The sequence below is a fragment of the Hemitrygon akajei genome, chromosome 32 (assembly GCF_048418815.1).
Source record: "Hemitrygon akajei chromosome 32, sHemAka1.3, whole genome shotgun sequence".
Taxonomy (NCBI): domain Eukaryota; kingdom Metazoa; phylum Chordata; class Chondrichthyes; order Myliobatiformes; family Dasyatidae; genus Hemitrygon; species Hemitrygon akajei.
In genome coordinates, this window is record NC_133155.1 from 20,995,755 (window position 1) to 21,022,131 (window position 26,377).

Genomic DNA, 26,377 nt, shown 5'->3' on the forward strand with positions numbered 1-26,377 from the left:
TTTCAGAATGTGAAAGAAATCCAGAGCACCGAAAAGAAACCCATGTGGTCACAGGGACAATGAACAAGCTCTTTACAGAGAGCAGTGGGAAGTGAACCCAGGTCACTGGCACTGTAATAATGTTATGCTAATTGCTATGCTACTGTGCAACTCTTGAGGGGAAAACACAGTAAACATCTCTAATGATCAAAGAAATTTGGATGCAGTGAAAAATAATGAAACAAAATATACCTATGAAAAATAAGCATTTTTATTAAAACAAGTTAAAATAATTATATATTAATTAAAATAGAAATTTACTCTAAACTGATGAAAAATAAGCAACAAATCTATCAAACTTACTTTTTTATGAAAATTGATAGTCCAATTAAATGAAGAGAGCTACATTAAATGCTTCCATTCTGGCTGGGGTCAAGAGGAGGAGCCAAATACAAAGAGCATCAAGGTACTTCGGCTCAGCAACGTACACAATGCTCTGAGCCTCTACGGTGAGTTCAGAGGTATGAAGTACAACAGAGATGTTAGTGATAAGGTCTCTGGGTAAATTTATTCATCCCACCACTCATGTCAATGGGGACTGAGGTGTACGAATCAGAGAATAAGAGGAGGGGAGTTTTAAAATTATTTCAGTTTAATTTAATTTTTTTGTTTATCTACAACACTTTTATAGATTTTTTTTCTCATACTTGTTACAAAATATAATTTCGATTTTTTAAAATAAAAATTTAAGGTTGTTAGATATATCCTAATAGAACACAAAAATCAGGAATTGAAAAGATTTAGAAAGGACAAGGACAATATAGAAAAAAAAACATAGAAAGGATATAATTGAAAAGACTAGAAAGGACAATTTCCAGGAATGTCATGTTGGCCAATGAGTTCTTCAGACAAGTGGCAGAATGGGATAATGCATTGGGACTCATTTCAGGATTTTCAAACAATGCCTCCTGGGTTACTACTTATTGCAATAATGTCTCTTGTCAATATATTTAGTCACAAGACAAACATAATAGTGCACAACAACGCATACAAACAAATTGTAAAATTGATCAAATGGATAAATGTGGTCATAGTCTGAGAAATGGTGAAAGGGCTGGGACCAGTCAGTGACCAGTCACGCTGGGAGAAATTAAAAATAAAATTGTGAAATCAGTGAAAAATGCCAAGTTAGGTGAGAATAGCAGAGTAGTACTCCGAGGAATGTTAGGGAAACATTAACAAGCAAACATATAAGGGCTAAATAGAAATCGAGGAACAAAGAGATCTTGGGAACCTATATATACAAGTGTCAACCTAGAAGTGAATGATAAAAAAAAGATCAATGGCCAGGAAAAATAGTGGAATTTATTTCTTGAAGAGTAGAACTGAAAAGCAGAAGACATGATGAACATATAGAAATCATTTGGTTAGACTCTTCTTGGCAGACAATGCATAGTAATCAAAGAATAAAAGCCTACAAATGCCAGAAATCTGAAAAATAGTAATAGGAATACCTGAAAATACTCAGATGGTCTGACATTGTCTGTTGAAAGACAAAGAGAAACTAACTGCTTCAAGTAGATTGTACTTCATTTCTACTCAGAGAGCTTAAATATCAAGTGTATCTTAAGTTGCAGAGAAAGCAGAATTGTAGGGTAATGTAAGTGGTGGAAATGTACATAATTCACAGCCACCAACATTGAATTGAATTAACTTTATTTCTTACATCGCTCAGATACAGGAGGAGTAAAAATCTTTAAGTGAGTTGGGGTCCAGTTTTTAATTTGTAAAATGACTCCACCATTTTAATTTGTAAAAACCTACCGAATAGTGGAAAGGATGAAAGAAATGATTGTGGTAAACAGATAGCAAGAGAAACTGAAGCAAGAGATATTCTTTTTCTTTTGCAGATATCCAGCTGAAAAAGAATGCTGAAGACTTGTTCACCATAGTGAGGTGTCTGGAGAAGGTGTAAGAGAGAGAGAGAGAGAGAGAGCGAGAGAGAGAGCGAGAGCGAGAGCGAGAGCGAGAGCGAGAGCGAGAGCGAGAGAGAGAGAGAGAGAGAGAGAGAGAGAGGTATAAAATGTTACATTTGCTAGAAATATGGAACAAAGGATAACGTTGGAATATATTCAGTATGCAGTCAACATTGGCAGAAACAAAAAAAACATTGAGCTTATCTTGGGGATTGCTGATACAAATTGGAAGCTTTGAGTATCTGAAACTAGCTCACTGTTGGGCTCAGTGAGGATAGTTCAGGTTTACAGTATATGAATAGGAGGCCTGATGCTCTGAAGAAGATATAAAACAGTTTTGCTAGAATGATTAAAGAACTGAGACAGAACAAATATGCTGTGAAAGTGTAAGACCTGAGGGATGGACAGATAAAAGACTTTAAGTTTCTGAAAAGAGTTGACAGGGTGAGCATAAAGTTTTTCAGTTGCAATTCAGATGCTATTAAAACTCGAGACTATATTAGCCATTAATAAAACAAGCAAAAAAATTTAAGAGGAATGTAACATTTAACGTGGTAGAATCTGAAAACTGTTGCAAGTATAACAGTGGCAACGTGCATGGAGACATTCAAAAATAAAGCCAGCACAAGATAAGACTGATGGATAAAAATGGACGTAAAATCCTTGCAGTATTTAAGTATGGAATGTCTTGTTAAGGGCAAACAGTATTTTTTTTGGAGGCTGTAAACAGTTGTAAACGTTTTAGTGAACATGTTAGGACAGAACTCAAAGTGTGCTGATTTATAAACAGTGGGCAGATTCATGCTCGTGCATTTCAAATCAATTGTCATTTGTCCTTCATACAATATTAATAAATACCTGTATGCCAGCTCCTTCGGGGACTGTGATTTTCCAAAGGCAGTTCAGGCTGTTATTATAAGGAGCAGGAAACCCTGGTGATAGAATTGTGCCCTTTCGTTCAGTGAGGTTTCCTCCACAGGGAACTGGAAAGAAGAAGATTAACAGTTTTTATTAGGATTGACAATGAAGACAAATATGTCTCTCATGCACAGACAGTTAATGTGTTTTTATATAGACATAATTCAGTTTTGATCATAAATCCCAGAAACAGGTGATATCGCTATTAAGTGTTTTACGGCTTATCAAATCAAAGATCCAAAATAATGAGATCATATTGTTACAAGTATATATATTAATATATAATTACCTTTTTTCACTGAGTGGCCTTCAATTATGTTTTTGTTTCCATGTAAAGAACAGCCTACACTCCCCATGACATTTTACACAAAATAATCTGTCAGAGCTGAGCAATAAGCCCTTTCATTGCAGATAATACCTACTGAGATAATAAGAATTATTTATAGATCAGGTCTGTCCAACTACTGGACAAATAATGTTTTGCAAGTCTGTGTCAAGAACAAGAAATCTAGTTTAATAAATTAACACCAGATGAGAAAACAGCATTCACAAGATTATACAATTTTCTTCCAAAGTGCAGTCATACTTCATGTCACTTAGTTCTATAAATGTTCTGTTGGGTGAGTCTTTCACGTGAAATACTTCCTACTATATTAGGTTCTACATCAGTGAAATGGAGGGAAGATGCTTAAGTAGGTAGTCGTTTCAATGAAAAGGTCAACAGTTTGGGGAGATGGGCTAACTAGATCATGGTCAAGGGTTGAAGTGCAGTCACTAAGATGGATACCTGGCAAAAGGAAGGTGTGTGCCTTAGACTTCCTGACAGCAGCACAGAAAGAAATGGTCTCTTTAAATGCCATTGAAGGGCATTCTAAGTCTCTGGTACAGACCTGCTCCAATGTGCATGACTCTACATTGTTTATGGGTGCCATGTGCTCAGTACAATGTTCTTCAGGTGTTTTTGTACAAATGCTAGGAGAAGCAAAACCTCATATCAGGAAGTAGATAATCCCGTCCTGATGTTGCAGTATTCAACAGAATCTCTTGGCTCTTATTTTGGTATTTCTTAGGGAATGGAAACATTCCATACGAGTAGTGTGAAACAATAATAATGACAATATTTTCGCATTTTAAACAGGACTTCAAACATGTCACTTTGAAAGGCAGGATTCTCATATGATTTTGTGCTTTATGATTTATTTCCATTTAAAAACATACAAAGTAGCAACAGTCTATTCAACTCCTGGCATCTTTTCCACAGTCTAATTCAAAACATGTCTTTATCTCAAATGCACTTTCTTGCCTGATCCCCACATTCAACGATTCCCTCAGTGACAAAACATCTGGCAAATCACATCAATGAATGTATTGAACGTTTAAGAATTCACAACTCTCTGGAGTAGATTTTCGAAGATTTATAGTACACTTCTCTACATAAAGAATCTTCTCCTCATCTCATTTCTAAATAGTTAGTCCTTTCTCCCACAGATACATTCACCAGTTGAGATTTTCTGTCCTGAGAAGACAGGGATTTCCTGTCAATCCTGTCTGTCTCTCTCAGAAGTATGTATATTTAAATGAGATCACTTCTCATTCTTTGAACTTCGGTGACTTTAGATTATTCATTCCTCATTGGACAAACTCCCTATTGCTGGAATCAATCTAACATTTCACTGACTCCAAAGCAGGTATATACTCTGCATCCAGCTAAGCCATTTATGCACAATGTGTGAATGATCATTTTGCTTCAGTGAGCAAAATGTCTCTAACACTGGGGGCTCTTCCGCTGGCATTGCCACTTTCCTTCATGCAGTGCAGAATACACAAAGGGAAATGTAGAGGTGGGTTCAGGGAAAACCTGGGATGCCAGCTGCCGGGGGCATAATTACAGCCCTGTAATGCAGGGAGCAGGGAATATTGCAATGGCTCACAGGACGATGAGAACCTTAAAAGGACCTGTTGGGAGGGAAAGGAGATTTCGTGAAAATATTGACACATGATTGAGATTGGCACATTGCAGAATCAGAGAAAAAAATCATAGAATTATACAGCATGAAAACCTGTCAACCCAACCTGTCCATAGCAAACAAGATGCCTATCTAAGCTCATCCCAAGTGACAGCAGTTAGTACATATCATTCTGAATCTTTTTTTTTTCTCCAGATACCTGCCCAAATGTTTTTTTTTAAAGTTGTTTTCAACAAGCCCCTTTTGGCAGCTTATTCCATATGCCCACCAGATTCCGTGTGAACAATGTCCTCCTCAAATCCCCTTGAAATCTTTCCCTTTTCACCTTAAACCGACTGTATGCCCTCTGATTTTGAACTCCACAAATGCAAAGAGGCAATGCACTGTTAAGGGCAAGATCCTTAACAGTGTTTCTGAGTAGACCAATTGTGGAATCCAACCCATAGCTCCTTGAAAGTAGCTACTCAGACCGCTAAGGTGGTTAAGATGGCTTACGGAATGCTTTCTTTTTTTCGCTGAGGCATTGAGTTCAAAAGTCAAGGGGTCATGTTGCAACTTTATAAAGTTCTGGCTAGGCCTCATCTGGAGTATTGCATACAGATTTGTTCGCCCACTACAGGAGGAATGTTGAGGCTTTGGAGAAGGTGCAGTAGATGTTTACCATGATGTTTTCTGCTTTAGAGGGTACGTGCTATCACGGGAGGCTGGATATATTGAGATGCTTTTTCTGGAGAGTTAGAGGTGAGGGGAGATCTGTTGTTTACCAGATTATAAGAGGCATAGACCAGAGTGGACAGAGAGTATGTGTTTACCAGGAATGAAATATCTAATGCCAGAGGGCATGCATTGAAGTTGAGAGGGGGTAGGTTGAAGTGGGATGCGAGGGGTAAGTTTTTGACTCAGACTCCTGGATGCCTGGTATGCACTACCTGGTATACTGGTAGAGACAAATAGAGACTTTTAAGAGATGTTTGGATAGGCACAAGGATGTAAGGGAGATGGAGGGATACAGACATGGTGCAGGTAGGAGGAATTAATGTTTGGGTGCTTTTGATTTGGTTTTTAGCTAGTTCAGCACAATAATGTGGGTCAAAGGATCTGTACCTGTGCTGGACTGCCCTATGTTCTATTAAGGGTGAAATATTGCGACTATCTGCCCAATCAATGCCCCTCGTTTTATTATGACCCTCCATAAGATCATCCCTCAATTCCTTTCATTCCAGAGAAAACAATCCCAGTCTATCTAATCTAATCTCTCTTTATAATTTAAGCCCTCGAGTCCAAACAACATCATTGTCTATCTTTCATTCGATTACACCCTTCCTAGTGTATAGTAACCAGAGCTACACACAATTCTCCAACTGTGGCCAAATTATTGTTTTGCACAACTGCAACATGATGTCCCAAATCTTTTATTCAATGCTAAGGCCAATGAAAGCAGGTATCCCATGCAACCTCTTTACCACCCTGGCTACCTGTGCCGCCTCTTTCAGGAGCTATGTACTGGTACCTCTGGTTCTCTCTGTTCAATAACATATTCTGGGCCCTGCCATTCACTGAGTATGTCCTGGCTTGGTCTAACTTCTCAAAATGCATCACTTCATACTTCTCAAAATGCATCACTTCATACTTGTCCAAATGAAACTCCCCACTTCCGCCTCTTTCCAAGTTGATCAATAACCTGTTGTAAACTTTGACAAACTTCTCTTACAAAAAAAAAGAAAGTAAATACTATTCTTTATTTAATACGAATTACTACACCAGGAACGGTGGGATAAGGTGTCCGGGGTGGAGTTGGCGCTGTCCCCCACCCCCCAGTGTTTGCTCAGCAGAAAACAAGCCCTGCAGATTTTGGCGGCAGTATTGGATGGCTTGAATTTGGTCTCTTTTATTGAGTGGCTGCATTTTTCTAACCTAAACATGCCATTTGTGTTGTGCGTGTCTGGCAATGTGTCTTACACCTTGGCTTCGGAGTAACGCTGCCTCGTTTGGCTGTATTCATGAATATTCGTGCATGGTTGAATGACAATTAAACTTGAATTGAATTAAAGAAGTGTTTTTCTTCTTAGTATATTTTACACTCTTCTGAGAATTGTCACATGCTACTTAAATGCAATTCCTCAGATATACTGTAGATAGTTAATTCCACAGCAACTGACCGCTATCTGATATCCAATTCCGATCACTGACAATAATTGTAGGAAGCTGGATCATGAGCATTGGCAGACTGGTTAATAACACAGGATGCCACAGCCACATCAAATTGCAGCTTCCACTGATGTGGACAAACAGTAAAAACAAGAGCACTTAGGTCCAAAGAAGCTCATATATCTTCATGAATGACTGAGGATCAAACCTATACTGTATAGCTTTGGACAGATTTAGCCGCAGATGATGGAGTCAGAATTGGTGAATAGCAAAACTTTATTCAGTTTCAAACTGTATTAAACATTTCAGAGCCTTTAGTTGCACTGATTAAATGCACCAGTTAATAATCTGCCAACTATTCTCTAATGACTTTATATTAATCAATTTTTAAATTCTAGCAAAAATTTATTTTGTTGGCTTATGACAGGATCTCTATGTTTAATCACTGGCTATCACAAGTGAACGTTAAGGAATTGTCCGGTTTTGGTTCACTTACCCGAACAACTTGGTGCAGAGTCATTCCACTGTGCCAAGGCATCGGGCACAGCCAGGCATCTTATGTTCTCAGAGCCCTGAAGGGAATAACCTGGGTTGCATTCAAAGCGGATAATGGCCCCCACGGCAAAGTCATTTCCAATTCTTCTGCCAAACCTTGGTTCTGGCACAGAGCTGCATTGAGTGGCACTTGTGCGGGGCACAGCTGAAGATGATTAAATGGAATAACTCAAATTCAGTTCCCAATTTCATCAACAAATAGAAAGGATTTCAGCAGAATCCAGAAGTAACAAAGAAAAATCTTTCAAATAACCTGACAAGCTATTTATATGCAAATAAGCAACCCAAACACTGAATGTAATCAATAAATCATTTTCGAATTTTACACAAAAATCACACATACACTGTGCAAATTATGTATTTCATTGCTCATAGCTTCAGCCCACAACACAAAAAGTATATGTGGATGTTTCTGCAGCCCGATACAGACACTGTGCTCAAGCAGGTAAAAGAAATCACAGTCAGTTGAGAAAATTGCTGTTATCCCTCTAGAGCCTGCAGCTGGCCATTCTAGGTTCATGATCTCTTCCTTTGTCACCTCTGGGGATTTTGTCTGAGTAAAGCTTGGGCCAATCCTGGCAGGAATTCCTTTTAAGAATCAAATTGCTAAAGGAGAGGACATGCAACTCAGCACAAATTAACACCGTGGGAGAAGCTCAACCTGAAAGCTAACCTTCCGTCAGGATGACCGTATAGGACATGGAAGCATTCGTGCTGGGTCACAGCAAGGAATGTGCCTGCAATTCGAATGGCTTTTAGAGGGCTGTGGAGCAGCAATTAATTTAGCGGCTAGTAGTTCAGAGGCTTTGAATTAACAATTCCCTCTGTGGCGGCTAAGGAATTTAAATACAGTCATTATCTGGAACTATATTAAAAAAATACTGGTCATGAGTAATGATGAATGCAAAGTTACTGGGTTGGTGTAAAAATCTACCTGGTTTCTTGTGTCTTTTGGTCGAGGACATCTGTCACTGTAAGCTACTTTCTAAGTCATGTGAAAGGACACTGAGGAGTCGACAGCCTTGTTAGAGTCACAAAGAGGCCATCTGATTTATAGCATGATTCTAAAATCAATGAACCACCTGGCATCAAATATGGGCAGAGCAAATTTGCTCCCAGGCCAGTCACCAATATAAGTCTTCCTTGCAAACATCTGAGGGCTAGTGTTTAAATTGGAAGGGTTGTTCCACAGACCAGACGAACAACAGACCAAAGTGGCCTTACTTATGAACAACAGTCATGAAATCATAAAGACTACAGAAAAGGAGGCCCTTTGGCCCATCTGGTCTGGGCTGACCTGCTCTTCTGTCTGGTCCCATCTACCTACCTCCTCCATACCCCTTTCAAACATGTACCTATCCAAACTTCCCTTTAATGTTACGGTTGAACCCAGATCTACCACTTCTGCTGACAGCTTGTTCCACACTCATGCCAGCCTCTGAGTGAAGAAGCTCCCCCTCAGATTCTCTTTAAATACTTCGCATTTCACCATAAAGCTATGACTCCTAGTTTCAGTCTCGCCCAACGGAAGCCTGGCATAATGTTCCAGACTTCTCCATCACAATCCCTGGCTCCATCCCATCACAGGAATAGGTTAAACCCAGCAGAGGTGAGAGGGAGTAGCCCTGGGAAACCTTGAATTGAACCAAGAGGAGAGAAAAACCCCTTTGCTCTTATCCTCACAAACCTAAAAACTTCTTGGCATATCATTTGATGATTATATTGGTGGAAGCAACTGCTGCTCCATCCTTGTGGAGACTCTGGTTCACCCAAAGGAAACACTCCATTATACTGTGTGGCACCATATTAGTGCTGACATGGGCAACCATGAGGCACATCTGTATCAACAGAAAGGTTCACCTTCATAAGCTTTAATGTCATAATCTCGCACATCCTTATGCTTCCATTTCTATCAACCCTTGGTTTAAGAATGACAACAGGAATGCACTCGGAGCACAAGAAGATGAAAAGTGTGGTGAAGTAGCAACATGTGTGAATGCAGCAAAGAAATATGTGATACACAGAATTGAGTGACCTCATGATCAACAAATCTGGCCAACATTCTACAATCCCACCTCACCTAGGCATGTACACAACAGACAGGCCTGATGCATCTGCAAAGAATGGTGGGAAATCATTGCATAACAATGAGTAAGTTCTGGGAAGGCCTGGCACTGGGTGAGCCCTCAAGAGTCTGTCACCAGGGCCACTCAAAGTCATGCCTGCCTACCTGACATGAACCCAACACCTGTCCTGGGCCCTCCTTAATACTGGTTACCAGATTTTGGAGAGGATCTGAAGCTGGGATCTCCAAGCAGAAATCTGAGTGACACTAGCACAAGGGATAAAGGACAGAATATCTGGGTCCAATCTTCCGGGCTTAAGTCCAAATCTAGGTCCACTCCAGGTTCAGGGACCTTAGTATGAGGGCAAGAAACATCAAACTCAGGTTGGAAATGGGCCTGACTGGTGGAGCACATGATATCATCAGATTTATTCAAATGAATGTGACCCTTCAGTGGACAAATTAATGTCAAATGTTCTTTGTTTTTTTGGGTAAGACAAAGATATTAGTGATCAGTAGCTGGACATACAATGCATTTCTTCCTCTCTGATAGCTGGAGACTGGTTCAATGTTAAAACACAGCACAACACAGCAGTGAAAGAATTGGCATAATTTACAACTGAATAGAGGCTGAATTTAGGCCAATAATTCAAAAGATCTTGATAAAAAGTATTTTTTATTCAGAACTGCTGGATCTTAGATTAAACACTTTCCCTTTTTCCAACTTTGCTCCTGAATCCACTGTCTCAATTGCCTCAAGAGTTCATATTGTACCTTTTTCAAAGGCATTTTGTAACTATACTAGAGTCAAAGACACTCACCCTACTTTACCACCCATATTTTTGAAGTTTTGCCCTCTATTCTTTGGGTGTTCCAAAATCCTGAACATTTACTGATTCATATCCCCACACTTAAATATTTCAATTAATGCCCAAACAGAAAGTAGCTCAACTTAAAAAGACTGTTTTTAAAACTCGTTTCTTGGTGCCCATAAATTTTCTTTTTCAGTTTCCTGCGCTCTCATGTGCTGATAACCGTCCTACACAAGATGAGCTGATCTGCAAATTTTTAATAGGTCAAAATAAATTTCTCTGTCTAATGCCTCATTTAAGGCAAGTGATTGAAAACACTGCTCTCAAAGGCCATCTTCAGATCATTTATCTGGGGTCTGCCAGCATCACTTGCGCATCCAGTATTGCTTCTACATCAAGCATGCACCAAATCATATCATTTCCCCCTTATAAGACTCCTTTTGCAGCATTAAGAGAGAAATCTGATCATGTCTTGGGAGCAACCATAGCTGGGATAACTAGGCTTTCATTCAGCAATGTGGACTTGGAATATATCACATTAATTTTTCGTACTTTCCCCCTCATCTCCAAAGTAGTCACAAGATCCCAGCTTCCTGATCCCGTATACCAACATTAACACTCCCAGATCCTGTCTTCACCATCCCAAACATCTCCCTCACCAAGCAATCCAGGTCATCAAGAAGACCACTGATTAATACTCCCCAATGCCATTAGGCTTTACAATTCAACCGCCAGGAGTAAGATATGTTAAAGTGCCGGGGTTGATTGTATTTAATGTATTTAAGTAAACTACTTAAGAACTTTTTAAAAGCTATTATTAATGATTTTTGAGAGAGTGATTTAGATGCATATCATATTTTTACTGAGTTAAGTATTGTATGTAATTAGTTTTGCTACAACAAGTGTATGGGACATTGGAAAAAATGTTGAATTTCCCCATGGGGATGAATAAAGTATCTATCTATCTATCTATCTATCTAATCTTCCTGCTATTGTTTATTGGGACCCCCATCAATCCCATGTTATGTTATCTTTCCTGCCTTCTTAAAGTGGCCTCCATCCTGACACCAACCCCAGCTCTACTCCTCCACCCAGACAAATTCTGCCCTGGCCCTCTCCACCCGGAAATGTTTCACCAAGGTAACCACAAAGAATATTTGAAGTTCTGCTGCAATCATACAGTTTTAGAAATGAAGTTGTACCTGAAATAAGACAGAATATTGTATTAATGGTAAGACATGTCAGTGTGGAGGTTCAGCGAGATCCTGGGGTCTGTGTCCATAAGATAGTCAAAGCTGCTGCGCAGGTTGACATTGTTGTTAAGAAGGCGTATAGTGTGATGGCCTTCATCAACCATGGGATTGTTCAAGAGCTATAAGGTAATGGTACAGCTATAAAAAGACCTTAGACCCCACTTGGAGTACTGTGTTCAGTTCTGGTTACCACACTACAGGAAGGAGGTAGGTACTGTACTATAGAGAGAGTTCAGAGGAGATTTACAAGGGTGTTGCCTAGATTGGAGAGTATGCCTTATGAGAATAGGCTAAGTGAACTTGGCCTTTTCTCCTTGGAGCAATATAGGATGAAAGGTGACCTGATAGAGGTGTATAAGATGATGATGAGAGGCATTGATTATTTGGATACATTTCCCAGGGCTGAAATGGCTAACATGAGGGGACAGAGTTTTTTAAGGTGCTTGGAAGTAGGTACAGGGAGGATGTCAGATGTAAATTTTTCACACAGAGAGTGGTGGGTGCATGGAATGCAATGATGGTGGTAGAGGCAGATACGAAAGGGTCTTTTAAGAGAATCTTAGATAGGTACATGGAGCTTAGAAAAATAGAGGGCTATGCAGTAGGGAAATTCTAGGCAGTTTCTAAAGTAGGTTACACAGCTGGCACAACATTGTGGGCCAAAGGGCCTGTAATGTGCTGTAGATTTCTATTTTCCATATAATCAAACTGATCGCCTACCTTGATAGACAAAATGAAACCCTCTGGCACTGGCATGACTCTTGGCACTGAACTTCATCAGCACTTGATTGGAGGTGGCCAGGGGCAACGATTCCCCTGTAATAAGAGAGAAAATAATTTGTTAAGTACTAAGATCAACACAGCAGGTGTGAATCCTGACACAGGAGGAAATAGTATTCATCGAACCAAATTTTATTTCTGTTTTCCCCTGTTTCAACCGTTTTTTTTTATAAAAGTAGATTGAGGAACAGATAAAAAAAAGTAATTGCGTAGAAAAACAACTTTTATTACCAAATGTTCTGTTAAACTTTATAATAAACTACAGAGGAGAGGCACCTGAGTCTTAGCAGTTAGATGGCATAATGCAAAACCTTAAAACAATTTTGTGAGGCAAATGTTGACAATTTCCCACTTGGAAACCAATTTGTTTCTCACGTTCAAATGATTAATGGCATTTTCTCATGAATGTCGGAGGTCAATTACTTTGCTGAACATCCACTGACGTAAAATATGTAAGATGGAAAGGTTAAGAGAGGTGAAACAATCAGTAGTTCTACATTTTTTCCCCATTCACATGTAATTAGGGAGTGGCAAGCTCTATTAGCCCTTTGAAAGATATATCTGCCAACTGCTGGTTTGAATTGTCTCATGCAAACTATATCAGACATTCTAAAGCCAAAGGGTCCTTCGTAGCTCCCCTTCCTTGGTGAATGTAGATTCATCTTCTTTCTGTCATTGCATGATATCTTCCAGAGTCCCTGGTTGTGTAAACTTCCTTTAGTCATTAAATAACGTCACCTGCTATAACTTGCCATGGCAGCTTCACCTGTCTAACAATTATCTGGCATATGAAGGAGTCATAGCTGCTTTCTGACCTGCATCTTTTCAAATTTATTAGATTCCTGCATTCATATTTTTCCTCCTAACTGCCACTACTAACTTACTTGATGCAGCCAATTTCTTTTTTTTCCCCTGAGAACATTACAAGCAGCTTGGAAACTTAATTTAAGTCTTTTTCAGCCACTCACTTCACTGTGATTGACTACTTGATTAGCAAAGTTAACGCTGTTCCTCACACTAGCGCGTGATGTGTGGTGGAGTGAAACAGCTGGAATTGTTCACAGTGCCAGACGTTCAGGAGGATCCATAACCTTGGACACTGTCCATGTGGAGTTTGCATGTTCTCTTAGTGAACTCGCGAGTGCACTTTGGTAGGCTAGTTAGCCACTGTACTTTGTCCTTAGTAATCAGAGAGTGGTAGAATCTGGGAGACTTTGATGAGAATACAGACTGTCTGTGGGTTATGATTCATGGATATCCTTACATATGAATAAACTCCCATAATATTAATTTAAAAATCCATATATGTTTCCCTCTCCCTCTCCAGTAATTATTTTTTTTATTTTCTGTCCTATGCATTTTGGATGCCATTGATTATAATACTGTGGAGGTATAATAATACGCATTTTTGTGCATTTTCAGATAAATGGACAAAATCAATTTATAGGCAGCTATAAACATGGAAGGCATTCCTAACCCAGGGCTGGCCTGTAAGCGAAGAATAATGAAAGGAGTTAATGTAGAATTATTGTAAATGGTCAGAACAGGTTCAATGTGCTGAAGAACCTTTTTTTGTATTTCATTGTGACTCTATGACTTTAAACATTGACACACCAAGGACAGGACAAAGTAATCACTTCAAGTGTTATCACCTGTTTGAATGCTACTCATGTTATTGTGAGATTGGATGCAATTAGCATTGGCTACTCATTGACCATAAAGACCACTCACTTCACCTTTCTTGACCTTTTCATTTCACACACGTTATTTTGGATATTGTTCAGAAATGTAATTACCCTTTGACACTCTTATGAGAATTCTTCTGGAATTTATTAATGTTTGAGTGACAAGTATATTTTTGTAGATGCCCTGGGAATTTGCATTCATCAAAATGAAGGATGTTATTGCAATTGAATTAAACTTTTTTTAGATTTTATATGAAACTTGGCATCTTTTATTTCCAGGACAGTAGTGCTACACTGGCTCAGACAAATATTAATATTCTGATAGTAGGGGTAAAGGAGTTTTACATTTGTAGGTAAGTGCTTCCAATGTTATTTGAGAAAATGGAAATAATGCATCAATTATCCAATGAGGTGGACTTGCCAATCATTAACAAGTGTGTCTGCCTGCCAGCATTTCACATAAAACATCAGCTTTGTTCTACTGGGATTTGATGTCAGCATCAAGCAATGAGATTATTTGATAGCAGAACCGAAGTCTGACACCACGTTAGTTGAAAGGCAGAATATGAATCAATCAAATGGCACTTTTTCCTTTTGTTTCTTTTGTGCACACAATGAGGCAGGAAAATATAAAAGCAAATTGTGCCTTACATTCTCCAAAAAGACTTGCCAGTTGCTATTAAATAGGATTAATGAAAGTTCATTAATTGGCTTGTTTTGATAATTCTGCTCTCTGCCTTTGATGAATTATTACAGTCATGAAATTAACTTGTAAAATTGAAATGATGGACATTTAATGAAAGAATACACATACTGTGTCATACAGATAAATACAGTATCCTGTGGTTTAAAGTATTGTTCAAAAGTTTTAGGCACCCTAGATATATTAATGTTGTTTCAGATAGTATAGCCTCCAGAACACTGGGATTACTAGGAGACAGAAGTGAGTCAGCCAAAGTCTGCAACTGTGGCAAGTTCTCCAAGATTGATTGAAAAAATACCAGCTGAAAATTTTTATAAAGCTGCACAACAGTGTACCTAAGAGAATTGATGTCGTTTTAAAGGCAGAGGGTGGTCACAACAAATATTGATTTGATTTAGGTTGTTTTAACTTATTACTGCTCTCTATGTTTTTTTGATACTTAGAAACCTTCCATTTTATTATTTTTGAAAACATCTTCACTTTACAGATTTTTCTTTTATATTTGCCTAAGACTTTTGCACGGTATTGTACGTCAGATCAGGTGATCAAGTATTCTGGTTTGGGAGGTCACAGAAGAAGAATCTCAGCACCCATATTGCCTTTCAGACACTACGAGCTCCTGTTTTTCTACCTTTGCTAGCAGTTAGCTTTCTGGCATCAATCCTAAAATCTGAACTTTTGCTTGTATGCTAGGTCACTTTTAATATGGACAAAATAAACAGACAGGCCAAGCCCACCATACCAAAACATTTCACAAAGGATTTCACATAATGAGCAATATACACAAAATGCTGGAGGAACTCAGAAAGTCAGACAGCACCTATGGGGGGAATGAACAAAGGATGTTTTGGGCCAAATTTTGTTGAATTCCGGCAAAAATGTCTATCCTACTAAACTGATCACTTAACTTTTCCCTATACTTCAGTACACTGATTATTACCTTTGCAAAATGATCTTATGATCATTAATCTCATTTGTTTTTGCTATTTGCTGGCATGATTAGCAGCTTTCCACCACGTCATTGTCACTTCCCATTCAAAGCAAGCCTTCCAACACAGCTGCCAGCATCTGTGTCCTTGGAGCACAGAATCTATCCTTTCCGGTTGCCCTGATTTGGGTCATTGTCCACAAAATAAGTCAGCAGATGAGCGATCTAAAGCTTAGATTCACCCAGGCAGTTCGAAGCAGCTGAACTGGCCACATAAAATAAACATTGAATCACTGTTAAGCTCAGGCTATGGCAAATCCAAAGTAATCTTCTTCATCCCTGTCTTAACAGGTATCCATCCAACACTGAGGTTAGTGTATCTGGCGGTCAGATAGGAAAGCTGTGTTTTCATCTCAATTTTAGGACATCATATTGTTTTTATTGTTTCTCTTTCACAGTTTTGAATGTCCTTTCATCCAACCATTGAAGATTGGATGGTATGGCACCATCTTCATATACCTGGCTCCATCCATCTGTGCGTTGAAATCATAGAACAGTACAGCATGGAAACAAGCCTTTCGGCCCAACTCATCCATGCCAACCAGATGCTCATCTACACTAGTACCATCTGACATTATATCCCTGTAAGTCTTTCCTGTTTATATACTTGTCCAAATATCTTCTAAATTTTGTTTGGTACCTGCTTCAACTAATTCCAAGCGTGTAATACTCTCCATGTGAAGCAAAAGCAATAAAATAATACCAGAACTCATGGTCACTATTTGAATCTTTCACAAACCAAAATAACGCATGAGGACACATTCAAGACATGCCACAAGATAAGATGTTACCATCTCCCAATGACAATCCAACACAACTTGAGCTATTTCAATCTCAATATGCGAGAAAACTGCCAAGTACTGTAGATTGATCTTATAAATAAGGATAAGATTATTTTACTGTTTTGCTGTTAACCTGGGACTTGCGTTGACTGTGTAATACGTGTGTACCATTCAAGGAGAGATCATTAAAATAGTGGTGACACCATGGAAGCATTTAAGGAAAAGACTTACAAACCCGATGCATTAATGAATGAAGTGGAACAGCCACTGTCAGGTCATGGTTGGAATAGGCCAGTGTCAGAGTGGTAAGGCTTGGGCTCAACAGAGCCCTAAACAGTAGTCTGGATGTGGGATATAAATTACAATGGGAAATTGAAAAGGCATGTAACAGAGCAATGTTATGATAATCATGGGGGGCATTTCAATATGCAGGTACATTGAGAAATTCGGGTTGGTGCTGGATCCCAAGAGAGGGAGGGAATTTGTAGAATGCCTATAAGATGGCTTTTTAGGACAGATTGTGGTTGATCCCAATAGGGGAAGTCAATTCTGGATTGGATGTTGTGCAATTAAGAAGATTTAATTAGGCAATTTAAGGTGAAGGAGCCCTTTGGTGGTAATGATCATAATATGATAGAATTCACCCTGCAGTTTGAGATGGAGAAGAGAAAGTCAGATATATCAGTATTACAGTGGAGTAAAGGGAATCACAGAGACATGAGAGAGGATCTGACCAAGGTTAATTGCAAGGTGTCGCTATCAGAGACAATGGAAGAACAGCATTGGGTGGAGTTTCTGGGGGCAGTTTGAAAAGCACAGGATAGATACAACCCAAAGATGAATAAGTATTCTAAACGGGGGATAATGCAACCAAAGCTGACAAGGGAAGTCAACGATAGTATAAAATCAAAAAAGCGGGCATACAATATAGTAAAAGTTAATGGGAAGATAGAGGATTTGGAAGCTTTTAAAAACCAAAAGAAGGGAACTAAAAAAGCCAGAAGGAGAGAAAAGATGAAATATGAAGGTAAGATAGTCAATAATATCAAAGAGGATATCAAAATATTTTCCAGATATATAGAAAGTAAAAGAGAGGTGAAAATGGATACCAGACTGCTTGAAAATGATAATGGAGAGGAGGTATTGGGGTACAAAGAAATGATGGATTAACTTAATAAGAATGTTGTGTCAGCCTTCACTGTGGAAGACACTAGCAGTGTGCCAGAAATTCGAGAGTGTCAGGGCCAGAAGTGTGTAGCTGTGGTTACTAAAGAGAAGGTGTTTGAGAATCTATAAGGTCCATTACTAAGAATGTGGTTGCAGGGTACTTGCTAAAATACGCTATTTCTTTAGGGGAAAATCTTGCCTGACAGATCAGGTGGAAGTCTTCGATGAAATAACAGGCAGCATAGACAAAGTAGAGTCAGTGGATGGTGTTTAATTGGATTTTCAGAAGGCCTTTGACAAGGTGCCAGATATGAGGCTGCGTAACAAGTTAAGAGCTTATGGTATTACAGGAAAGATACCAGCATCTATAGAAGAGGGCACAACCTCTGATAGTGGGACATCCATTTAGAATAGAGATGGGGATAAGTTTCTTACCAGAGGTTGGTGAATCTATGGAATTCTTTGCCATGGAAGGCTGTGGAGATCAAGACGTTGAGTACATTTAAATCAGAGGTTGATTGATACTTTTAGCCAGGACATCAAAGGTTATGGGGAATCAAAGACGGTAGAATAGGTTTGAGAGGGATAATAAGTCAACCGCGGTAGAATGGCAGAGCAGAGTCAATGGGCTGAATCACCTAATTCTACTCCTATGTCTTATATTGATAAAATAATAACGCCAGATCTGAGATCTTCATTTTAAATACCTTTACGTCAGTTGACCATAAGCTATGCGTAGGTGATTAGTCCACATGACTGGTATCTCACCATGAACCTTCACGGTCAAATGGCAGGACAGTGAAGCTGAGCCAGGTTGGCAGAAGACATTTGTCCTGACGGTGTTAAGCAGAAGGACAATCCTCTCTTTTCTTCAGTGACTATGGTGGCTCAGACTTTGTTCTTCAAACATGCTTAAATGCAAGTATTGTCTAAATACTGCAGTTTGACTATCAAGATTGAGGTGGCTTAATTCTGAAGTGCAATCATTACAGATGAACTGATTGTTGACCGTCAGCATGGTTCATCCTATTATTCACATTGTATAAAGTAAAATAAAATTCTCCAATTTTTTTTGGCACTCATACTGGACTGACACTCTCTCAATAACTCACTTGTAAATATTTTATTCCACTGGACATATCACACTCATCACAATCCATGTTAAACTCTTCAAAGCAGTGTGGTGTATGATAGGCCCCAAATGATGACCAGAAAACATTTGGTTAGTACATAGTTTGACAGTACCTGTGTGGGAACCAGACAGTGAGCTGAGGAGCCTTGAATGTTGGGTTGGGCCGTCATGCACTTCCACCACATCATTCAGCGCCGTCTGAAAATATGTAAATTGGCCAAATACCACTGCATGAGGGAGAAATAAAATATTCATTCATTAGAAAGACATCAATGGAATGAACTTTGAAAATTAATTAGCATTGTTTTATGTCCAATACACAAATAGACTTCTCAGTGTAATTTTATAATCAGACTGATTTAGAAATAAATCAACCAACAAATAATTCAAATGGAAAATCATCTTGTGACTGGGTTCTGTGCAAGAACTAAGAAAAGACAGATGTAGTGGTCTGAAATACATAATTGATAGGATTAGAATATGTTACTGAGCTATTGATGAGCTTTTCATAACCACAAATTAACTTAATAATTCATAACATTGAGGAAAAAGGGACCTGCAAATACTTTCTGTTCTTTGCAACCACAAAGAACAGAACTACCGGTCTAAAAATATAGCCTTTGATCAATTTATTTATCCAGTTGAATTGGAAATAAGAAATCAAATTGTATTCCAACAAACATGATCAGAAGTCAATTGCTGCAGGTATTATTGTTTCATTCAGAGTTCCATACCGTAATCTTTAGCCACAATAATGGAATATAAACAGGTCTGTCCACCAGTGTAGTTCTTAGGGTAGTTTGGAGACAAAATTACACCTTCGGATCCCATGTACTGGCCTCCACACGGTGCTGGAAAATAAAGCAAAAAGCATTTTTTGGAAAGTTAATGCAACACTCATTTTGTCTGATGAAGGGCAGGAGAGCTCCTTTTCAATTGGCAGCATATAGTAAATTTAGAACATCCTAATGCTGTTCCTTTACCTAATGTAAAATTTACCACTCTGTATTAGTCAGTAAGCATTCATACTTTCAGCGGGGTAACTCACAGTCACAATATGTTGCTTTCTGTACTGTCTCGCCTTAGACTCATCACCATGATAGCAAAGGAAGTAATCGTATTATTCCTTGTAAGGTCATTCACACTCTTGTCCAATGTGTCTACTGCCTAACTAATGTCTTTGAGTCTGCTTGACCTCCAGACCTTCCCCAGAGATTTTCAAAAAGCACCAACAATGCTTGAAAGTTAAATTATGATGTATAACAGATATACCCCAGGCTACTATGGGAATCCAGGGAAGATATTGCTGTTTCGCTGATGATGATCTCTTTATCCTCACTGGCAGCTAGAGTGGCACCAGAAGACTGGAGGGATGCAAATGTTATTCCTTTGTTCATAAAAAGTAATGGAGTTAATCCTGGGGATTGTAGACCAGTGAGTCTTACATCAGTGGTGGGCGAACTATTGGGGAGGATTCTTCGAGACAAGATTTAGGAGCATTTGGGGAAGTGTACTCTGAACAGAGACAACATTGCTTTATGAGGGTTAGGTCAGGCCTCATGAGCCTGATTGACATTATCAAGGAAGTAAATCTCTTCAGGGATCTGTTTGTGTTATTTTCATAAACTACTTAGATGAGGGTGCATAAGGGTGAGTTAGTAAGTTTGCAGATGGCACAAAGGTTGTTGGTGGTGTTTAGAGTGTAGAAAGTTGTCATAGGTTACACCAGGAGATTGATAGAATGGAGACCTGGGCTGAGAAGAGGCAGATGAAGCTATACCAGGAAAAGTGTGAAATGTTTCACCTTGGAAGGCTAAATTTGAAGGCAGGACTACAAAGTCAATAATAGGATTCTTAGCAATGTGGAGGGATCTTCAAATCCACGTCCATAGATCCCTCAAAGTTGCCGCATAAATTGCTGGTGTGTTAGTGTGCTGGCCTTCATTAGTTGGGGCAGGAATTGAGATCAAGAACCAAGAGATCAAGAACCAGCTCTATAATACTCTGGTTAGAATTGGAATATTGTGTTCAGTTCTGATTGCCTCATTATAGGAAGTATGAGAAAGCTTTTGAGAGGTTCCAGAGGGTATTTATTAGGATGTTGCCTGGACTAGAGAGCATGTTTTATGAGGAAAATTTAAGAGAGCTAAAGCTTTCCCTTTCAATCAAATAAGGACGAGAGACAACTTGACAAGAGGCATAGACAGAGTGAATAGCCAACACCTTTTTCCCTGGGTGGCAAGACAAATCAAGAGGACATTCTTTAAAGGTGATTGGAAGAAAGTATAGATGGGATATCAGAGGTTTCTTTACAGAGTGCTTAGAACACAATGCCATGAGAGGTGGTAGAGGCAGTAACGTTAGGGACTTTTAAGAGACTCTTAGATAGGCACATGAATGAGAGAAAAATGGAGGGCTATGTGGAAGGGAAGGGTTACATTACTCTTGGAGTAGGTTAAACGTTTAGCTCAATTCCATGGGCTAAATGGCTTGTACTGTGCTGTACTGTATTAGGTTATATTTAATTTTAAAGGTTTCAAAGTTACATTTAATGTCAGAGAAATGAATACAATATACATCCCAAAATTCTTTTTCTTTGCAGACATCCACGAAAACAAAGGAGTGTCCCAAAGAATGAATGACAGTTAAACGTTAGAACCCTAAAGACCCCGCCAGGTCCCCCCTCCCACATGTAAGCAGCAGCAAAGCAATGATCCCCCTCCCCCACCAGCAAAAAAGCATCGGCGCCCTCCACCAAGCACTCAACCCAATCATGTTTTATTTACTTCAAAAGTATCTCATTAATAACTACAGCATATATATATATAAAATGCAGCCAGCTCTTGTCTTTCGTTATACAAAATGTTGCATTAAATCAATACCAAACTTGTTTTAAACAAAGCACTTTAGCTACAACACTACTCTTATGTAGTGTTATCTACTCAACTCTACAATTTTCCCTGGACATATAGGAATGAAAAATTATTCATTCACACTCAAAACCATAACAAGGAAAGGCTAATGGAAAGTTCACTCTCTTGTCTCAAGTCTGATACCCCTAATTCTTCCTACCCCTTTATTTCATAGTGCGTTACAGCAGAGAGTAAATGGAGAATGTTTATCCCTCCAGGGCAAGAGGCGTTTGTGCTAATTTCTCAAAATGTTAGCCCAATATTCTTTGGTTTCTCTTTTGAAGATAGGTGCTGTTTAACCTGACGCTAAAACAGAAGACAAAATAATGCATGAAAAGATAACAATGTTCCTCAAATTATTGTTATCAATCATTAATTGTCACAATTTTTAAAATGTGTCATATTAACTTTACAATTCTCGTTAACACAAATGTGCGGATGACAAAGCACATTTAAGTAATGGTTTAGAATATCATCATCATCGTTGTGCTACTTGCCAGGTTCATGTTTGCTAGAAGCAGATTTTCTAGCAGCAAACTGATCCCTGAAGATTGCTCTCATCTGATTGGTGAGCCCTGTATGGTGTGAGACCTTCTGATCTTACATGATAAAACTGATCTCTGAAACACTTTGATAACCAGCTAAGAAAACTCAAGTCTGAAACATCTGTTAAAGAAAATACTTAAAAAAAAGAACAGGTGAGCATGCTTAAAAATTATCTTAAAAATTGTATGGGTGCTGCTCATGAACAAAGGGACCTGGGTGTGCTTGAACACAGGTACTGAAGACCAATATCAAGGTGGGACAAATGACAAGAGGTACCTTTATGACAACATATTTTGATTTCAAGAGAAAGGAAGACTTGATGCAATTTTATCGGGCTTTATTGAGACCAAACCAGAAGTACCGTACAAGAAATTTCTTCAGATGCTGGGAATCCAGAGCAACCCATGTAGAGAGATGGAGGAAGTCAGGAGGTGAGTCAACATCTATGGAGAGGAATACAGCCGATGTTTCAGGCCGAGGTAAGTTCTGAGGAAGGGTCAGCCCCTTATTCCTCTCTGCAGATGCTGTCTGACCTGCTGAGTTCCTCCAGCATTATGGATGTGTGTACAGAAGTGAAGTTTCAATCTCTTCAGCTACAGCAGGTTGTCACAGTGGGAGTGGTACAACAGTTCAGTGGACTTGTTCCAGCAGCAGTGGGTTTGTCATTACAGGAGAGATTGAGAAGCTTGGGTTGGGATTGTACTCTGAAGAGTTCAGAAGAATGAGAAGAAATTTAATTGAAACTTTTCAAGTTTGTTAAAAAAAAATTAACATGTAAGGTGGGAGGGGTTTCCTTGACTGAGGAAGCTAGGGGCAGGGGAATGATGTTTACCTGTTTAGTATTGTGATGAGGAAAAGCTTCTTCTATCAGAGTGTGATGAACCTTCAGAATTACGCACCCCAGAGGGATGTAAAAACTCAATTACTGTGTTCATTCATATTGGATTTCTGGATATCTAGGTAATCAATAGATATGGGATAGTCTCAAAAAAATAGCACAAAAGTTGAATGGCCACATTGTCTACTCTGCTCTTATTTCATATATTTTTAAAAAGGAAATAACTTAATACACCAGAGGCACATAACATCAATGAAATATGGCTAATCTAATGAATCAAAAATCATATGAATTACTGGAGAGTGTATTACCTCCATTGCTCCCCATCACTTCCTTTAAGAAGAATGGAGTTGGCATACTACTCTCAGTTTAAAGCTGGACAATGTCACTGCAAAGAAAGTGCAAGAACTTGGTGCTCACTGCTGGCTGCCACAGGGTGCCCACTCCTGAAGTTTAGCCAGAAATCACAATAGCAAAAACCTCACAGGAAGTTTGAGATATCCATAATCAAACATAATTGTCCAGAACTCCCAATCTTTATGACAATTACGCACCAAAATATAACATTTTTAAGCAACTCAGATGTTGGATATTATTAATTTTTATTATATGAGAAGGTATTTTACCTTCTTTTCTCCTTAATGAACAGCTTCGGTCTTGGTAAGTGTTAGATTCTTTTTTTGGTAATAAATTAGTATAGTTCAATATAACTATTGACTAACTTATATGAATACTGGGTAATGTAATTGTTATTATGAACAGATATAATGTAACTGGTAGTGTTTTTAATCTTTTTTGACCTTTTATATACATTTTCTTGTACTCTGTATTCTTCTATGTAGAAAATAATAAAAATATTGGAAAAGAAAGCAACTTTGAATATTTATCTTCCAAATAAGGCAGAGTGCACAGTGTAAAATTCAAATTACTTAAACCTTCAAATTAATCATTGTATAATAAACAAGGGTTGTGACAAGTTAAAATTATTAGAGAGTGATGTATCATGTTCATTCTTGTACTATTAATATTTCCAACTTATTTTAGTCTGGGGATGGTGTAATAACTGACTTTTATATAATGCTTTATGTAATGAGTCAAAATGTTTTATCCTTACAAACGTTTTAAAATGTACATTACATAACTGCGGGTCAAAATAATGCCTACTTAGAAGAGGAGAGTTCTTTTTATATGTAATTTGCAACTCAGTTTGAAAAAAAGAAAATACTTAATAAAATTTCCAGCAAAGTTGAAACAAAAGGCAAATAATTCAAAGCAAAACTTTTTTCTTTGCACATGAACATTAAACCTCTTGCGAAAGAAGAGACCACAACATCTTAACTGAAAACTGGAGTTCATTGAAATGAAGTTGTGCTTTGCAAAGCAATTAGTCAGCCTCAGATGGACTACATTATCAAGACATTTAATCCCGTAGAGACAAACAGACTTAATCAATCTGATAACTTTTATATTTTATGATCTGATAAAGAAAAGCACAGTGGTATAGAGGATAGCAGGGATATTAGAGGATTTTAAAGCACCCTCATTACTCAAAAATCAATGTACATTAAGGGTGAATCTGTACCTGTATTATGGTGTGTAAGTGCCCTTTCAAAAAGAGTCAAATTGAAATTCTTATCCACATCCCTAATTAAGCACTGAGAAAACAGGAGATGGTCGATTGCAGTTTGTAATCAATTTTGTAATTCTGAATGATTGCATGCCTGTTCTATTGACTTACTGGCCACACTTACAGCATGATTTCTTTTTCACCAAAGGAAATAGTAATAGGTGGGTTTCCTGTTTTTTTTGCCTCAGGGCTCACTGCTACTTCCCCATGCCTAAAGTTGCTGATCAATATTATTTACGTATTAAGAAACATTTCTGATATTTTGACTGTTATCTAATGTGCTTTCCGAGCATGTTTTTAGCTTCTAAACTTTGCAGCTGAGAAATACTATAACTACATATCATTCATGAGTGAATTTGACCTGGTTCTCTGATGACGTACAGATGGATGATAAGGCTTTTTGTCCATCAAATGGCAGGAGTCTGGCAGGATCAATCTCCAGCCCAAAATACAATCCAAGAGGTTGTGCAAACTTGTGCAAATTCTTGTATCAACACATTTTCCACTGATATGGTGAAGACAAAATTATAGTACGTTTATTCTATGAATCATTACAATACGGTTCATATCTCAAATAATTTCATTGGTATGGGGGCAGGAATAGGGAGAGGGAACAGGGAGATATACATGGTGAAAAGGTCTCAAAAGCAATAGCCTAGCTCTGATGAAATTCCACTGTGCCATCTAGTATATATCCTGAAAGACCTTCGAATAAATAAGCCACCCTATTTCTTGGACACTTAATGGTCAATAATATGTTAAAATGTTCAAAATATATTGTTAAATTAAACATTGGAGGTACAGAGACCAGAGGACGGAAGTTTTGATACCTTTTGTTATGGACATGAAGGTCACAGCAAAAGAGGTTACGGTGTATGCAAACATAGCTGGGCATGACTTTTCTATTTGAGTGGTCATTACCTGAACAAGATGGAACAGGCTTATTCCAGGTTGGATTCCCATCTCCTCCCATGATGCAGGTAAGAGTCGAATAACCAACTATCTCATAGCCACTGTCACAGTAAAAGGTCACTGTAGATCCGAGCTTCATGTTCGTACCCACCCGTGTGCCATTCTTGATTGTTCCAGGATCGAAACAAGATTCTCTGGGGTTCTCTTTAAAAACAAAATAATTATGAATCACCATGCTATTTATTTGCTAGTTTGAATGATGACAGGATTTTATAATAATATGTAGAATGTGTAACTGCAATGACAAAGGCAATTTGTTATATCGTACGACCCATAGCTCTGGAAAATACAGCACAACTTGTCAATATTCTAAACTGCAAGGAAATGTAGTTTACAAAAACATCACCAGGTCAGATATAGAGAAATAGAGGTAGGGACTAATTAGAGAGAAAAGAAGGCCTTCAGAAAGAGCAGCAAAAGAAAGATTAGTATTTATTATTTACTTTGTTTATGACTTTAGGTAGTCTCAAGTACTTTATAGATTGCAAAATACATTTTGGACTGCGTATAAATATTAGATATATAGGTAATATAAGATTCACCAATTCAAATATTGCTTTTATTATCAATCA

General features: G+C 38.4%; 1 protein-coding gene across 1 annotated transcript in view; it reads right to left on the reverse strand.

The window, feature by feature from the left end:
- Nucleotides 1–26,377, reverse strand: part of csmd2 (CUB and Sushi multiple domains 2) — an 896,539-nt gene that overhangs the window by 248,680 nt on the left and 621,482 nt on the right. Inside the window, exons 26-31 of the mRNA XM_073034487.1 lie at nucleotides 25,755–25,949; nucleotides 19,645–19,761; nucleotides 19,024–19,137; nucleotides 12,394–12,489; nucleotides 7,485–7,688; nucleotides 2,814–2,938 (exon numbers count right to left, since the gene is read on the reverse strand). Coding sequence (XP_072890588.1) covers nucleotides 2,814–2,938; nucleotides 7,485–7,688; nucleotides 12,394–12,489; nucleotides 19,024–19,137; nucleotides 19,645–19,761; nucleotides 25,755–25,949 — 851 coding nt within the window. The remainder of the gene's footprint in view (nucleotides 1–2,813; nucleotides 2,939–7,484; nucleotides 7,689–12,393; nucleotides 12,490–19,023; nucleotides 19,138–19,644; nucleotides 19,762–25,754; nucleotides 25,950–26,377) is intronic.